The sequence below is a fragment of the Ctenopharyngodon idella genome, chromosome 5 (assembly GCF_019924925.1).
Source record: "Ctenopharyngodon idella isolate HZGC_01 chromosome 5, HZGC01, whole genome shotgun sequence".
In the NCBI taxonomy this organism is placed as follows: domain Eukaryota; kingdom Metazoa; phylum Chordata; class Actinopteri; order Cypriniformes; family Xenocyprididae; genus Ctenopharyngodon; species Ctenopharyngodon idella.
In genome coordinates, this window is record NC_067224.1 from 270,539 (window position 1) to 286,495 (window position 15,957).

Genomic DNA, 15,957 nt, shown 5'->3' on the forward strand with positions numbered 1-15,957 from the left:
TCTTTCAGTGATATGTGTCCTGTGATCAATCTTGTATTGTATGAGTTGGAGATTTGTATTGGTAGTCATAGAAAATGTGTTATTACAGATTTCCTTCCAGAGATTGGTATTTGGTATTTTTGTTGTTATTTTTAATATTTCTTCTATTAACTGAGAGGGATTAAGTGGATTATTAGTTATATTGATCTTCGATTTAATTATGGATTTAATTTGTTGATACTGAAAGAACTGTTCTCCCTCAAGACTGTATCTCTGGGCTAATATTTTAAATGGTACCAATTTATTTTCTTGAAATAAGTGATTGAGATGAGTGATTCCTTTTTGTTGTCATAAAGGAAAATATATAGGTTTATTGCTTAGTTGGAAATCAGGGTTGTGCCAGATTGGGGTGTGTCTACATGGTGTTAGTGATGAATTAGTAATTTTATTTATTTTCCACCAGGCTGTCAGAGTCGAAGTGATTTTAATATTTTTAAAATGCATTTTTTTAATTGAAGTGGGTAAAAAGGGAAGGTCTGCTATTGATGTGCTGTTGCATTGATTTTGTTCCAGATCTATCCATAATTTAGTGTAATTGTTTTTGTTTATCCATTTAATCATATATTGTAATTGGTTTGCTAAAAAGTAATGTTGAAAATTTGGAGCTTCTAGGCCACCTTGTGGCTTTGTTTTCTGCAATTTTGCCAGAGATATTTTAGGTGTTTTGTTGTTCCAGTAAAAATGAGAAGTTAATGTATCTAATGATTTAAACCATTTATCTGTGGGTGTTATTGGGAGCATTGAGAACAGGTTGTTATTTTGTGGTAAAGTCTTCATTTTGACTGTAGCAATGCGGCCAATGAGTGATAATGGAAGGTTAGTCCAGCGCTTGAGATCATCTGTAATTTTCTTTAAAAGGGGTGAATAATTAAGATTGAATAACTCTGACAGTCTGGAGGAAATGTTGATACCCAAATATGTAATGTTGCCAGTGCGAAGTGGAAGAGACGTATTATGAGCTGTAGAATCCCATGCGTCTTCGGAGAGGGATAGTATGGTTGATTTGTTCCAGTTAATTGTATAATCAGAAATTTTGGAGAAGGTATTAATAATTTTAAAGGTTTCTTCTAATGAGGTGTGCGGGTCTTGTAAACATAATAATAGATCGTCTGCATAAAGACATATCTTGTGTTGTGTGTTTAAATCTTGTATTCCTTTAATGTTATTATTTTGTCTTATTGCTGCTGCCAGTGGTTCTATGAAGATAGCAAATAAAGAAGAAGAGCGTGGGCATCCCTGTCTGGTCCCGCGATGAAGTGTGAAATTTTTTGATGTGATTCCATTTGTGGTGATTGTGGCCATAGATGAAGTGTATAATATTTTTATCCATTGAATGAACGAATCTCCAAAGCCAAATCTGTGTAGAGTGTTGAATAGGAATGTCCAAGTAACTTTATCAAATGCTTTTTCAGCATCGAGTGATACAATTATAGTTTTAGTTTGTTTTTGTTGGGCAAGGTTAATCAAGTTGAATAATCTACGGATGTTGTCTGAAGCGTTCCTGTGTTTAATAAAACCAGATGAATTAGTGTCGGAATGACTGACTCAATTCTTGTAGCTAGCGCTTTAGTTTTAAATCTGTGTTTATTAATGAAAGCGGGCGATAACTAGAAGGATGCATAGAAGGATCTTTATTTGGTTTTAACAAAAGGGTCATAGCGGCTGTGTTCATATGTGTCAGTATTGTAGATGTGCTCTTTATTTCTGTGACTATTTTGAGAAATAGTGGAGATAAAATTTGCCAGAAGTGTTTATAAAATTCAGCTAGTAAACCGGCGGGTCCGGGTGATTTATTATTAGGCATATTGTCTAAGGCTTTACAGAGTTCATCTAGTGTAAGAGGTGCATCTAATACATTTGCCTGTTCTTTTGACAGTGTTGGCAGTTGTATTTCTTTTAAGAAATTATCTATTTCTATTTTGTCTGGGTTATAATCAGAAGAATATAATTTATAATAAAAAGTTTGAAATATGTTATTAATTTCTTGTGGGTTCTGAGTTGTTTTACCTGATTCAGTGAATATGGATGGGATAGTTGCTTTTTCTTTTTTCCGCTTTAACTGGTTTGCTAGATATTTACCAATTTTATTGCTATATTGATATTGTTGATATTTAAGTTGTTGGACTAATTTTGTACTTAATGTACTAAAAATTCTTCATTAGTACTTCTTAATATAATCTTAAGAACATCTAAGTGTATTCAATTGTGCTATTTTAAGACACCATGAAATATGAACTAAAATGTGCTTTTAATATACTATCTCTGTATTTAAAAAATGTATTTAGTTACCACTTATAGTATACTTGAACCCATAGTGCAGTGTTAATTTTGTTGATGAATAATTTGTCAACGAATAAAAACGGGACGAAAATGATGGAGAGGGACGATTTGGGAAGATATCCAGACTGCTGTCCTGTGTGGAAGATGCGCACATTTGAAGTGTAACATGCTGTTCTAACCGCGGGTAAACGCGGCGCTGTTGCGCTCTACAGGCTTGCCCAGCAGCACTTCAGACTGCTTCACAATTAATGAATAGCTCACATTTATGCCAAGCGATTGCTAATGTTGATGAATGTTGATGACAATGTTTACGTTGGCAGATGTAAAGAGCTGTTTTAGTCTGTTGAAGGCGTGATCTGCTCTGCTGGTCCACACAAATGGCCTAGCTGAATTCCTGGTCAATGCGGAAAGAGGCTCAGCAACAGAACTAAAGTTTCTAATGAATCTTCTATAAAAATTGAAAAAGCCCAGAAAGCGCTGTACCTGCTTCACTGAAGTTGGTCGAGGCCAATCCAAAACTGCTCGTATCTTACCTGGATTTATCTGAAGGCTGCCTTTTGATACTGTGAAGCCGAGGAAGGAAACTTCTGGAACATGAAACTCGCTCTTTTCCAACTTTACATAAAGCTTATGTTTCAGTAGCTGGGCCAGAACCTGTTTGACCTGCTGAACATGCTCTTGGTAATTGCGGGAGAAAATTAAAATATCATCCAGATAGACAAACACAAATATATTCAGCATTTCTATGAGAACATCATTAATAAAGGCTTGGAAGATGGCTGGTGCATTGACCAGGCCAAATGGTATTACCTGGTATTCGTAGTGGCCTGTCGGGGTGTTCTTCCACTCATCCCCCTCACGGATTCTAACTAGAATTACGCATTACGAAGGTCAAATTTCGTGAAGATGGTAACCCCTTGCAGGATCTCAAAAGTTGTGGACATAAGAGGGAGAGGGTATCGGTTCTTGATGGTTATATGGTTTAAACCTCGACAGTCTATGCAGGGTTGGAGACCCCTGTCCTTCTTTTCAACGAAGAAAAAGCCGGCCCCTGCAGGTGAGGTGGATGGACGGATGAATTCACTGTCCAAGGCTGCTTTGAGATATTTGTCCATGGCTAATCTCTCGGGGCCAGAGAGGGAATAGAGTCTTCCACGTGGTGGACAAGTACCAGGAACTAATTCAATAGTGCAGTCATAAGCTCTATGAGGTGGTAGTGTGGCAGCTTGGGTTTTACTGAAGACTTCCTTGAGGTCCGCATACTCCTGGGGGACTCGGGATAACTCAGGATAATGAGCAAGAGACTTGGTTGTGACTGGCTCCATTTCGGGAACGGCCATGACTTCAGTGGATTGGGTCTCAGAAATAGATGCAGATCTCCTCCTGGAGATGTCTTGTGAGGGTTCTGAAAATGTCTCTAATAGCTTGGAAGAATGGCAGAAGGTATTATCTAAAACCTGGCAGTCAGTTCCCCAGGTTCTAACAACCCCTTGGGACCAGTCAATGTGTGGGTTGTGTAAAGTCAGCCAAGGGAAGCCGAGGATTAGAGGAAGTTTAGGAGAATGGAACTGTATCCATTCCTGGTGTTGCCCCACCTGTAGCTGGAGAGGTGGAGTACATTGACTAACTTCTCCTGAACCCAGAGGACTGCCATCAACTGCTGTGATGTTAAAGGGGACCTATTATGCCCCCATTTACAAGATGTAAAATAAGTCTCTGATGTCCCCAGAGTGTATATGTGAAGTTTTAGCTCAAAATACCCCACAGATAATTTTTTATAGCATGTAATTTTATAGCATGATTCAGTCAGGACTCACAATAATGTCAGAAACTGCAAATATATGCTGCATGGTGATAGAACAGGTATAGTTTAGTTTAATTACGGTTATAACTTATATTGTTTTCTTGTTTTTATCCACTATATTACTACAAGCCTGTTGTACCGTCCGAATAATGGCCAAAATTTTACAGATGAGTTTTATGATGTTTATTGTACTTCACACAAAATATGAATCGTCTGTTTTCACTCTAGAAAATCTCTGTAAGAGCTTAATAAAACACAGTGCAAGTGTGCATTAAAATATTATCCATAAACTCTCTCTCTCTCTTTTCTTTGCATTATCATCAAGATACATAGAGAAGTACACAGAAACACTCGTTGCAACTAACAGTAAACAAATATGTAAAGACCTTATGCTTTTTCGGGTGGTGCTTAATAAACTGGTAAACTTTATATCCGTAAATCAACTCCGGTGAACTGTAATAAAGTGCTCTCACCTTCATTACTGCCGTATCCAGTATCACTCTGGAGACTGTATGTTTTGTATTGACATTCATTGTATTGAGATTCAAAATATGGAGGATCTCTGACAGCACCTGGTCATGCCGCTGTATGGTTGCTGCTTGATCTGAGAGGGCTGCCAAAATATGGTCCACATTGGAGGGTGGTGAAGGTCCTTCTGCTGGGCTTCCTTCCATGGTTCAGTCTTGCTGTAAGGAGGTCGCCCTTGGCTGGACTTGAACCCTGGTCTCTGGTGTTCTAAGTGTGGCGTGTTCTCCACTGAACTAACTCACAATGGAACCCAAAAGCAGAAAAGTAACGAGACAAGAGACTTGAGGTTTTCAAAGTCTCTTGATGGGAGAGGTCAGAGAGGTCTTCTCTGGCAAAGAGCTCATTACACACAGCCTGATTCTGCTCGGTGCCTGTGTCAATCATCTCCTTGATCTTCATGGAAGCCGTGATGATGTTGTCATTCGGTAGATCATGAGTCCAGCATTTCAGCATCCTTTCCATGTTCTCCAGGATGTCCTGCTTTGTGTAAGGCACCTGTAGAATCTCCACATTATATCCCGCGGACGGGCTGGTTTGGACCGACAGTGAGGCTGTGTGGGTCACCACAGTGATGTTGTGTCCTCTTTCGATCAGCGCGTCTAGGATGACTTTTCTATTTTTAAAGAGATCACCAAAAAAAGGCTATAAAAATTATTTTTTACAAAATTAGAAAAGTCAATCCAAAATACTTTAATAAACACAATAAACACAATTCTAATATAAGTGAGTAATTGTTTCTTCATAGATGACAAATGAAGCAACTGGGTGAAATACTGTCATTAAACTTAAAGTTCATAATTTACTGGCTAACAGAAACTTCTACAACTTTGTTGGCCAGAAGATTGTTTCTCCCTTTAGGGTCTCCGTACACTGAAACATGCTGGGTTAAAATCAACCCAAGTTGGGTTGAAAATGGAAAAACCCATCAATTGGGTTGTTTTACCCCAGCAGTTGGGTTAAATGTTTGATCAGCCTGCTGGGCAGTTTTATTTAACTCAACTATTGTTTAAAAATGACTGTATGTCTGGCTTAAAATGAACCCAAAATATGTTGGAAATTTAAAATCAGACACATAATTACTAGAGGAAACAATAATAATCAAAAGGTGAATATTTATTAATAAGCAATTTAATAAATGTTTATTGTTTAATTAGTAGGCTATTCAGTAAACGTATTAAATGTTCATTTCCAACATATTTTTTGGGTTCATTTTAATCAAGCAATACAGTAATTTTTAAACAATAGTTGAGTTAAATAAAACTACCCAGCAGATTGGTCAAACATTTAACCTAAAACAACCAACTCACTGGGTTTGTCCATTTTCAACCCAACTTGGGTTGATTTTAACCCAGCAAAGAGATCTGAGTTTCATTAAGAATTGATCTAAAACATGATTTGAAAAGCTATTAGAGTTGTCAAAATTGGGAGGGGACCCTTGAATACAAACTTGACCGGGCCACAATCAGGAATCACACCCCAAAAATAGCAAACCAGTTTTGGACGAACCTTGTTCAACACGTGTACGACCGCCGTTGCGTCATCAGAGCGCGACCGCAGCATGAGAATGCTGACATGGCCGCGTCCATGGAGCTGAGACTCACTTTAGGGATCTGTTTTGTTTTTATTTCGGGGTTTTCTTCGGTCGCCGCGCTCATCGAGGGACTGTACTGCGGGACTCAGAGCTGCTACGACGTGCTTGGAGTTTCGCGCGATGCCAGTAAAGCGGAGATCGGACGCGCGTACCGCCAGCTGGCCCGGAGATACCACCCGGACAGATATCAGCCCGGGGAGACCGACGACACCCGCGAGAGCGCGCAGCAGAAGTTCCTGCTCGTCGCGACTGCTTACGAGACGCTCAAGGTAAATGTCTATACTCTTCCTATAGCTTACAAGCTAAATCCATCAGACTATATACAGACCCTGGTGCTCTTCTGATTTGTGTTACTGTGATGTTTCTGTCTTTCTGTCTGCTTATTTGACTGACTGACTGAATGAATATAGACTCTTTATGTTTTTACAGTTAATGTAAACTTTCAGTGCTTTGTCAAACCAACATCAAAGTTTGTCTCGAGTCTCGACCAACTTTACCTATATAGTAGCCTATCTAGTTATTCTTATTTTTCTGACACTAAGAAGTCAGTGGAACATATATTTTTTAATTATCACATAAGTTTTCCTGTTTAATTAAAGGTAGGGTGGGCAATTTCGGAGAGGCTAGCAATAGCAAGCTAGCTTTGAGATCAAATAAGGCTCCTCCCTCCTTTCAGAGCGTCTCCAAAGCCACGCCTCCTTCAAAACGCATGAACGCGCACAGCCTGAGCAGAGTCTGCAAAGCATCGAGAGAGACGGCATTAAACCAGCTCATGTCTCAAAGCACATAACGTTACAATAATAATGAACATAATTTACAGAGCTCTAGTTGTAACACCTGACTGCTGCAGATTCAGTTCAGCGTTGATGGTGTCGACATAGAAACGCATCATTCCGAGTCTGAGGATGTGAACAGCTCCGGGCAGTTAAGGCGTGAACGCAGCGTAAGCTGGTTGTTTTGGTTCAGGAGGAACTGTAAAAGGTGGCTGCTGTTTGTTTGCGGCGCTCAGTGACTGTACGCGGTGATGACGTGTGACGTCTGCGCTAGCAGGGTTCGGACCGAATGCAATGATTGGATGATTTTTTGGTCCTGAGACTTCCACAGAAGAGATATGTACATGTTTTACATGTTTTAATATTTTGACCACTTCTATTATTTTTATTATTTATAAAAAAATTGCCTACCCTACCATTAACCCCAAAGTATACTTTCTGCTCCATCTCATTGTAATTTCTGACATCAGCAGAGTCAAATGGGCAAAGTCCTAGTAAAGTTGTTCACAATAGCTAATTTCAGCTGGAAAAATCACGTGACCAACTTCAACCCGATGTGAAATTTGCATGTGGAAATCTTTTGCCCTCATGAGAAATTCCTGAACATGTGCATTGCTATTGAAACGACTGGATTTTGTTCAAGAGCGAAATTCAGTGAAGAGATTTCTGTCTCTTAATTGAAAGTCTATAAGTTACAGTTTCTGCAGGTCATAAAAAGTCTAAATTTGACCTTCTACAGTTTAAGGCCTTAAAAATGTCTTAAATTGGAGCAGAACGTCTTAAATTCAATATCATGGCATTAATTTAAGTTAGGGGCTTTATGATTCGCACGATGTGGAAAACATGTATGGAATCACAGAACCCATTCATAAAAATGGAATTTACTGTATTTGATAATACGAAATGTCACGGAATTTTTAGATGAATAAATCAAAAGTAGGACAGTACACTTAAAGGGATAGTTCACCCAAAAATTAAAATTCTGTCATTAATTACTCACCCTCATGTGAGGAAATAGTTAACCCAAAAACAGAAAACAGAATTTGGTAAAAAATAAAACGGAATTTGAGGAAAAATTAAATATATATATAAAATGGATTTCATAGGGCCCTAAATTAAATTTCAAAATTAAATTGCAAAAAAAAAAAACATTCTTAGGATTTTTGTTTTTCAGTACAAATATATAAACATCCCTAAATCAAGACATTTACTTTTTCATTTGAATTAAGTTGATTTTTCTGAACCCATTGGCAGATATTTGTTCTTGTTTTAATCATAAAATCACTTTAACAAGATTTCACAAGATTTCACAAGATTTCTTATCTTATGTCATTTTGCTTCTCAAGTAAAAGTATCTTGATTTAAGAATCTTTTAGATATTTGCACTGGAAAACAAGACAAAATTACTGAAAAAGAACATCTTTTTTTTCAGTGTGATCAGAAGGTACAGTGAAAGTTATTTCCATATTCTAGTGTTTGGAAGCAGAGCTATTCAACTTTAAGCTTTTTGTTTTGTAAAATTAATTAAAAAGTAATGGAGATCTGCTGGAAATTGTATTTTTAAACTTTGAAGTGTTGCTAATACAACTCATTGTGTGCTTCCTGGACATTTACATTTAGAGCGTTACGTTCTCTTCAATTTATTTCTTAAATTTTAATTGGTCTTAAAAAGGTCTTAAATTTACCTTTATAAAACCTGCAGAAAGTTAAACGCAAAAATGTGTGTTCACTCTATGGTGCCATTTTACATCACTTGATCATTTAATCATGTAAAAAAAGATTCACAAACCTTGTAAACTTTAGTAAATCCAGCTGTGTTGGTCCGTGTCCACTAGAGTGAAGGAGACCCACTCAATAGTGCTCAGCGTTAGAGGTCTGACACTCTTTAATACACATTTGTTAATCTTGCTACATAGTCTATCCACAATGAAAACACCTCAACGACATTTGAAATCTTATTTTAACATTAGCCTTATGCTTTATCTCATGAACTGAATCACCAGCATTCAAATGTAGCTCAGATGTCAGACATTCACGTATTGCTTTCCCTTGCATGTTTAAATAGTCATGACAGCTGAATAGACTGTAAGATCTGTAATACTGTGATTTTCAGGATGAAGAGTTACGTAAGGACTATGACTACATGCTGGACCACCCAGAGGAATATTACAGCCACTACTACACCTACTACAGGAGAAGACTCGCTCCCAAAGTAGACGTTAGGATAGTGATTCTCGTAACGATTTGTGCAATTTCACTGTTTCAGGTAAGTTCTCCGCAATCACAAAATGTTCCTTATATCCTGATCACTTGCGGCTCACTCACTTCATTCATTGCCATTGGCCAACATACTAGCTGCATTTACATGGACCCTAATAATCTGATTGTATCGGATTCATCACAAACAAAAGGTGTCCATGTACACGTAGCTACAGATGAGTTTATTTTTCTGCTCTAAGTAAGTTTAGGTTCTGTAAATCTCAGAGACTCCAATTGTGTATCATTTACAGACCCTCATGACAAAATGCCAAAAGAATTCTGGTTCATCAGATAGGAGCCAATACAATCGTGAACCATTTTGACTATTTGAATTGCGTCTTCTGACTGTCCTTCAGAACTACACCAGATGTACACCAAATTTTAAATTCTACTAATTGGGTGCACAGCAACAAATGCAGTACAAATGCTGTTCTTTGCTAAAACTGTTGTGGATCCCAAACTGTAAGGCCTATAGAGACTTTGAAACCTGGTGGGATTTGAAGTATTTTTACCCACTGCTCAGATAGACTCTCCCTGAACAGCCAATAGGGGGTTACAAAGCAAATGCATTGTGGGCTATAACATCTCAAGTCACAGACTTAAAGGCCCTGTTTCCACCTGGTGTTAAGATGTGTTTTGGTCAATCGGATCACAAGTGGACGACGTTAAATACAGGTGTAAATGGGGTGTAAAATGTTTTGAGCTTGTCCACTTTCGGTCACTTCCAGAGGGAATTGAAAACGCATTCTACCGGATTGTTTTTCGTACTGTAGACGCTCATGTGGTTGAATGTGTTCGAACAGCCACAAAAGACGTCTACTCTCCGCCTACTGGCCTAACGTGTTAGGTAAGTGCGCGCTAGCCAGATGGGATTGAAACTTTGTCGGCTGAAGGACCCATTTGGTTTGAAGACAAAAAATGTACCAAGCACCATGTTCTCTCACCATTCCTGATTTCTAACACACTCACAGCGTTCGGCCAATCTTGCGGCTGTCAGGGCAGAAACGAAAGCTGATGCTCTCCGTATGTTTTTCCGTTACCTCTGGACACGTTCATGTATAAATTGCACGAGCTTATTTTGTTCATTAGATCGAAAGATTTGGGAAAAAAAAAACCTAAAACCCCCACACATTTACCCACCCATAAACCCTCCCCTCGAAGAAATCAGGACAGAAGTGGTTGAAAGTGGACAAAAGACATAAATTAAAGTACCAGGTGTAAACAGATATGTGTCTCCCTCGTCCACTTGTGACCCGATCGACCAAAACGGGGAAACGGGGCCAAAGATCCAATATCATTGTATTCTTGGTTTAAGGTAGAGCTGCAAGATTCTGAATAAATTAAGAATCATGATTTTTTTTTTGTTCACTTCAAAATAAAGATCATGATTAAAAAAAATTAAAAGTAATTTAAAATATGTAAAAAATTGGGTTGAATGAATGATTCAACAACTCATAAAGACTACGCAGTTTACGCTGTATAGACAGTGCAGCGCTTCTGGGGTTTTACGTCAGAACATGACTCAGTATTGGCTGATCAGTGATCAGCACGACGCATGCGTGTGATGACGCAGGAGCCGGCCAAACAGAGTCGCATTCTGACGTAGAACACGGAAGTGCTGCACTCTCTATACAGCGTCAACTGTGTAGGAGACTGACAGGGAAGAGAAGACATTGTTATTTTTGTTTTGTTTTTGCGCACAAAAAGTATTTTTGTTGCTTCATAACATTAAAGGATTAGTCCACTTTCAAATAAAATTTTCCTGATAATTTACTCACCTCCACGTCATCCAAGATGTCCATGTCCTTCTTTCTTTCAGTTGAAAAGAAATGAAGGTTTTTGATGAAAACATTCCAGGATTATTCTCCTTATAGTGGACTTCAATGGACTCCACTGTTGAAGGTCAAAATGTCAGTTTCAGTGCAGCTTCAAAGGGCTTTAAACGATACCAGACGAGGAATAAGGGTCTTATCTAGCGAAACGATCTGTCATTTTCTAAAAAAAATACAACTGTATATGCTTTATAAACACAAATGAACGCCTTGCGAGTGGTTCCGCCATTCCGCCTTCCTTATTTTTCAAAAAGCTTATGCTGTATGTCCTACGCCTTCCCTATTCAACTTACGGAAAAAATGTAACTGGCGCTGCGTTCGTTCCGTAAGTTGAATAGGGAAGGCGTAGGACATACAGCGGATCTTAATTTGTGTTCCGAAGATGAAAAAGTCAAAACTTACGGTTTTGGAATGACATGAGGCTGAGTAATTAATGACAGAAATTTCATTTTTGGGTGAATTATAAAGAAAGAACTTCTGTGATAATTTGAATTATTGTAAGACAGAAATAATGATACTGTGTGGTTGAAAAGGCTGTTTGTGAAGCTGTTTCATATCTATACGTGACAACGGCTCTCTCTGGATCAGATCTGAATGTTCGCTGTGAGCAGACTTGTTAAAGGTTTCATAGACGGAGCCGCATCAGTGGAATAAGATCGTGTGGGTGTTTGAATCGAGATCGTGGTCTTTTAATGATTAACTACAAGACCAGCTCTAGTTCAAGCCAAAAGCTCTAGTTTAATGGCAAAAAAATGTTTTATTTGTCTTTACAAACTTTTGTAATTAAACACTCACCTTCAAGGGATAGTTCACCCAAAAATGTAAATGTTGTCATTTACTTACCCTCGTGTCGTTACTTGTGTTGTGTGTTAGTGGAGGAAGATTCTTAACAGACAAAGGACATGGCTCTTCAGCTCTGGTCCCGAAAGACATCGGTCTTCCAGAGTTTATCTCTAACTCTAATCACACAAACCTGAACCTTCTGTTTGACTAAGATTAGAGCTAAACGCTGTAGGACCTCCAGGACTGGTGCTGAAGAGCCGTAGATTGATGACAGTCGGCAAATTAATATATAGAATATGGCTCATACCGTCAGGTGTTAGAGCAAGAACTATCCTTTTAACAAACAGATGTTTTTATTTGTTTGCAGTATTACAGCTGGTGGAGTAGCTACACGGAAGCCATCAACTACCTGATGACCGTTCCCAAATATCGCATCCAGGCTACGCAACTGGCCAAGGAGCAAGGACTGCTGAACAGAACCAAAGAGAAGGGCAAGAACCGGCGATCCAAAGAGGAGATCCGCGAGGAGGAGGAGCAGATCATCAGAGACATCATCAAGAACAAGATAGACATCAAAGGTGGCTATCAGAAACCCAATATATCTGACATCCTGCTCTGTAAAATCATTCTGTTCCCGTACCATCTGTGCACCTACGTGGCGTGGCACTGCTCGTGGTTTTACCGCTTCACCGTTCGTGGGGAGGAGTATGGGGACGAGGAGAGACTTTACATCATCCGCAAGTACATGAAGATGTCCCAGGCTCAGTTTGACAGTCTGGACAACAGCCTGAGAGACACTTTCCTGAAGCAGCAGCTCTGGATCAAAGAGAACTATGAGGTTTGGAGAAGATTTCTTTCATATACGAAATGCTAAACATGGTTTAAAAAAAAAACGGATAAATATTTGTGACAATTTTCTGGCACTCTGAAAGTTAACACATGCAATTTAAATTCGTTTAAAACTTATTTAAAAAAATGTAGCTGATAACAGGTCAATGATGTGACGGGTAATTTTTTTTGTCCAAAGGCCTTAATAATAATAAAAAAACAAAGAAATGACATCCAAAGTATGTAAGGTAGTAAAACTAGATCTCTTTTATTGAATCCAAAAGGTTTTAATTATATTTTGCTTCATATAAAGGTATTTTGAAGTGTCAAAAGGTCATTCGGTTTAACCGTCCAAAGGCCAATACAGCCATTTCATTTGTGATTAAATCATCTTAAGATGTAATAAATGTATATATTTTTTATTCTGGCATGATTTTATAACATCATATATCAACATAGTGCAAAATGGTGTTAAAAATATGTGTAGAAGTCGTTGCTTTGTTATGAGAAAGAATGTCTGGAAAAATGAATTTCACTGATGTCATTCGGAGTAACCAATATAAAGGGACCATTTTGGATCAAGTCATGTGGTCAATATCATGTGACAGGATGTGACAACATTCAGACACCTGCAAAGGACCACATGGTCATGAAGCAAAGTAACTAACTCTCTTTTAACTATTTGAATAATTCATGTTTTCACTTGATCATACGCATGTCCCTGAAACATCAGGTCATTCGGTACAACCGCTATAAAACATGAAAAATGTTGTAATATTTTAAAAACTTGTACTAAATATAAAATGTTTGATTATCCTTTTGCTAGCTAGCTAGATATCAGCCTGTTAGCGTTGTTTGAAAATATCGTCATTCGGTATAACCAAAAGTGTCATTCAGTAAAACTGAAATTTTGGTTAAACCGAATGACTTTTTTGGTGACAAATTTTGTCAATCTTGTAAAAAATGTCAAAAGCAGTGATAATTGATTATAAAAACCACATAATCTCATTAACACTTAATAAAACTTTTTACACTTTTAAAAACCTTATTCGTCTATGACCCTAATGCATTTATTCAGTTTTACACAACTAATTCTGTTTATAGATCAAAATCAGATTGACGTTTAATGAAAATTAAGTGGTTTTGCACTGCAGTTTTCTATGGTTTAATTTAATTATCGAATCACAACGGTTGAAACATCATCATAGAGTGTGAGGACATTGGTTTTATTATTGCATTGAGTTCCATGTTCGCATTTACAGTGTGTTTTAATGTCGTCTGAGAAAGTTGCACACACTTTAAAAAGAAAAAAAAAGAAAAAGTTTGCATCAGACTTTTTGAGTTAATGAAATGAAACCGTTAAAGTTAGAGGAACTAACTAATTTTGTAGCATAAACAACAATTTTACTCATTTAATTTAATTGAGACAATATAGACACAAGATGATAGAAACGTTCCTGAAGTCAATCAGTGATGAAGCTGTTTTTCATCATATTAATCGTGAGTGTGTGGTGTGTTAGTATGTTTGTGTTTAGGACGACAGACAGACTGATCATACTGTGTGTTTGTGAAAGGCCTACCGAGAGGAGCAGGAGGAGGAGATGAAGATGAAGATGGCCACAGACTCGCGATGGAAACGCTACAGGCGCTGGATGAGGAGCGAGGGTCCTGGACGCATCACTTTTGCTGACGACTGACCTCACGTGCACACAGTGCCGTCCCAGATGCACGTCCAAACGGCCTGAGCTCATTCGTGTGTAATTACACCCGGCTCTGTGCGCCTCGTTTACAAAGGACTGACAATGTGCACCTGCTGCCTTTTCTCATGTGATATAAGACGATAAAGGCGTTTTGATTGTACCTGTGGAGGATCATGTGATTTTTCAGTGTGCATAAAAGGATCAGTTGAGACTGTTTTGGAATCATAAAGAAAAATAACTGTCTCAGTTTCAGCAGGAGGAATGTGAGCACAGGCTGTAGAAACCCAGGAATGCCTCATTTCAGTCACTGAAAGGTTCTGTCTCTGTTTCCTTCGACGTAAATGTTACGTCACCCAGTGCTGTATCTCAAGGCCTGTTTTTATCTCTCTATCCCCTTTTATTTTGCACATATGAAGTCATATCTAATTGTTCCTTACATGGTACTTCAATAAAGTTTTATAGTTCACGGTTTAGTTAGGAAGACTTTGTTGTTGTCACTATAAAGAAAGGTTGTCATACAGTAGATTAATATGTCATCATCAGTAATTTATTATATAGTTCTCAGTGCATGAACACAGATGCACATGAAGCAATCTCTCATCCAAAGACTTGTCATATATGCCTTCTATAAACCCTGCTGAAAAATAAATATACCAAAATGTATTTTAAATTCATTTATTTTATGCTAAGTATACTACAAATACACTTATGTACTTAATATAAATACCCTGCAGTTGTACTTTTGGTATACTAAATCAGTGTATTTAAAGTTCGCTAAACTGATACAACTAATTTTGTACTTAATGAACTTTAGTTACCCAGAAGTAGCGCTGAGGTCCAACTAATGATATATTTAATTATATTTGATTGTGCTAAAATGGAATTATTGCAAGTATACTTTAAATACAGACAATGATCATACTATCCTTACTAATAGTGACATTAAAACACGTTTTAAGCTTAGTATTAAGAAATGTGCATTGTGCAGTTAAAAAGTACTCCAAATAAAGTTTCATTATATTTTTATCAAGCAATATGTCAGTAAATATGTTAATAGATTTGTAGTATACTTGATATGATATAAATGTATTTTAAATGCATTTTGCATTCAGTTCCTTTTAATGTTTTCCTGTTGGGATTCATTCTCCTGCAGTCTGTCTAGAAGAGAAAACAATTTTGAAGTATACCCTGGTTGGTCTTTTTCCATACAATTGGAGTATTTCATGCAGTTTTGAACAAAAACAAGACTGAGGTGGGAAAAAAGAGACCACAAAAAGTGATTGTTTGCATATTATCTCATTCAAAAAGCCAGAGTCTAATGGTTGTTACCCTGGTTCAGTCAGTCGGGAATGCTTTCCAGAGGAGATATACCGTAAAAACAGATCTTTGACACATTAAATAGATTCCAGATGCATTTATTGATATGAAAGTTAATCTATTCTTAATTTCATTGAAGGAAGGAGAGGAACCAAAACATGACATCCTGTCCTATCAGTATTAAAGGGTTAGTTCTCTCATTAATTACTCACCCTCGTGTCGT

At 37.7% G+C, this 15,957-nt stretch overlaps 1 protein-coding gene across 2 annotated transcripts; it reads left to right on the top strand.

The window, feature by feature from the left end:
* Positions 1–6,175: 6,175 nt before the first annotated feature.
* On the top strand, positions 6,176–15,437 carry dnajc25 (DnaJ (Hsp40) homolog, subfamily C, member 25). Of its 2 annotated transcripts, none has more exons than XM_051894424.1 (4): positions 6,176–6,511; positions 9,129–9,281; positions 12,257–12,727; positions 14,238–14,382. In XM_051894424.1, the coding sequence occupies exons 1-4, from the start codon at positions 6,224–6,226 to the stop codon at positions 14,250–14,252; spliced, it is 927 nt and encodes a 308-aa protein (XP_051750384.1). In that variant the 5' UTR covers positions 6,176–6,223; the 3' UTR covers positions 14,253–14,382. The 2 variants fall into 2 exon arrangements, with proteins under 2 accessions (XP_051750384.1, XP_051750383.1); XM_051894423.1 differs by having other exon boundaries at positions 6,178–6,511; positions 14,292–15,437.
* Positions 15,438–15,957: the final 520 nt, after the last annotated feature.